The sequence below is a fragment of the Phyllobates terribilis genome, unplaced genomic scaffold (genome assembly GCF_046119375.1).
Source record: "Phyllobates terribilis strain yellow unplaced genomic scaffold, ASM4611937v1 Scaffold_5__5_contigs__length_657084704, whole genome shotgun sequence".
NCBI lineage: Eukaryota > Metazoa > Chordata > Amphibia > Anura > Dendrobatidae > Phyllobates > Phyllobates terribilis.
In genome coordinates, this window is record NW_027362765.1 from 461,897,599 (window position 1) to 461,899,307 (window position 1,709).

General features: G+C 33.2%; 1 protein-coding gene across 1 annotated transcript; it reads right to left on the reverse strand.

Annotated features, from left to right (window-relative positions):
- Window positions 1-270: 270 nt before the first annotated feature.
- Window positions 271-1,480, reverse strand: LOC141271636 (taste receptor type 2 member 40-like). Its single transcript, XM_073681679.1, has one exon. The coding sequence runs from the start codon at window positions 1,207-1,209 to the stop codon at window positions 271-273; it is 939 nt and encodes a 312-aa protein (XP_073537780.1). The 5' UTR covers window positions 1,210-1,480.
- Between the last annotated feature and the right edge of the window lie 229 nt (window positions 1,481-1,709).

Below are 1,709 nucleotides of genomic sequence, written 5' to 3' on the forward strand. Positions count from 1 at the left end.
CCCAAACCACTGGTAAAAAAAATTATTTTCAAGTAACCAAGCAAGGAAAAAAAATCAATTATCAACATAAATGTATACAGGATACTGTTTATTGAATATTAGCTGAGTTTCCAGGTTGGAAAAAATAAAATTGTCAAGCCAAAGCCAAAGTGTACACAGAAATTCTATGGTTAAATTTATTTTATATTGAACGGAAATACTTCATTTAATTTACTACATAATATAATATACTTCTTAATATAAGTTAGAATGAAAACTCTCCAAGGTCTTTTATAAAATTACAGAAACTTTAGTATCACTAGAACTTGATTTTACACCTAAAACATATCTCAACTTGTTTGATAGCTTTCTGTTTCCGAAAATCAAAATAATAGCATTTGCTGTTGGGAAACTAGAGACCAAGATAAAAGAAGCAATAAATATTACACTCCATACATCTTGTGTTTTGGTAAATATAACAGTCTGAGCTCCATAGAAAATTACGTAAAGTAAAAGAAGAGAAGTCACAGTTCTGGCGGCTGATATATGAGCTGATATCCTTGTATTTACAAGACCTTCATTGTTTTTCTTGATTTGTGTCATGTGCTTGAGAAGAGATTTGATGATGGCCCCAGCAGTGAAGAGGATGATTGTGAAAGCCATAGCAGATAGTGTCACATATACATAAAACATACAATTGCATTTGCTCTTAAAATCCAGTTCATAAGTTGGTGTATATGTGGCATTATCAGTAGCATATGGACTTTGTCTGTAAATGTCCCAGTAGGATGGCAGTCCAGCCGCACAAGAAACAACAATAGAGAAAATAAGTAGGCAGGGAACAATGACTGGAAGCTTTGCTTTCAGCTTGTAGAATATTGTCCCTTTGAGATTGATGATCTTCACGTAATAGTAGAAGCACAGAGTAGTGGAGAACCAGAGGCTGGTGAATGTCAAAGAAGTCATAATAACAGCCAACGAGTTGACTATCTGGACCTGAACATAAAATTCCACAAAGAGAAAGGAACAGATCTCATTGAAGGCAAATGATCCTTGGAGTAGTAAGTTTACAAAGCCAATGGAGACAATGATTAAGTCAACTGGGCCCAATTGATGGGTTTTCAGCCAATCTAGAAACTGCACTGAAAGGATAAATAGACTTCCAATCACACCAGTAACAAAGAATATTACATGAAATATTACTGGAATAATGGTGTTGGCGTAAAACATGTTGGAACCTTGGTAAAATTATTCTCCGAGCTTAAAAAAATCAGAGAATTGTTGTTTAGTAGTTATTTTTTCATAGTACTGACCACTTCATCTTTTAGATCAGATTGGTTTGTTGAATTCAATGTCAATCTTTCCATTAAATTATTTGGCAAAATTAATACTTCATTGTCTTCTTTTTTTTGTATGCTGGTCCGAAAAGTTGATTTCTGTTGTAGTGGAATCATTGAAAAGTGAAATTCTGATATCAAGAAATAATGGTGCTGGGATCTTGAATGAAAGAATTAAAATGAAACCAATGTAATATCTGTTCAGCGTTGTACAGAAGCACAAAGTGGTAGGAAAATTATTTGCAAATATACAGAATTGACTACGTCTTCTTATTTAAACAGGACATATACAAATCCTGAGGCTTTCGTTCTATTTCCTATCTAACTAAACTGAAAATAAATTTGTTATCTGTGAATTAAATTCCTATCAGGAGGTCCAAATCAGTTTTAACT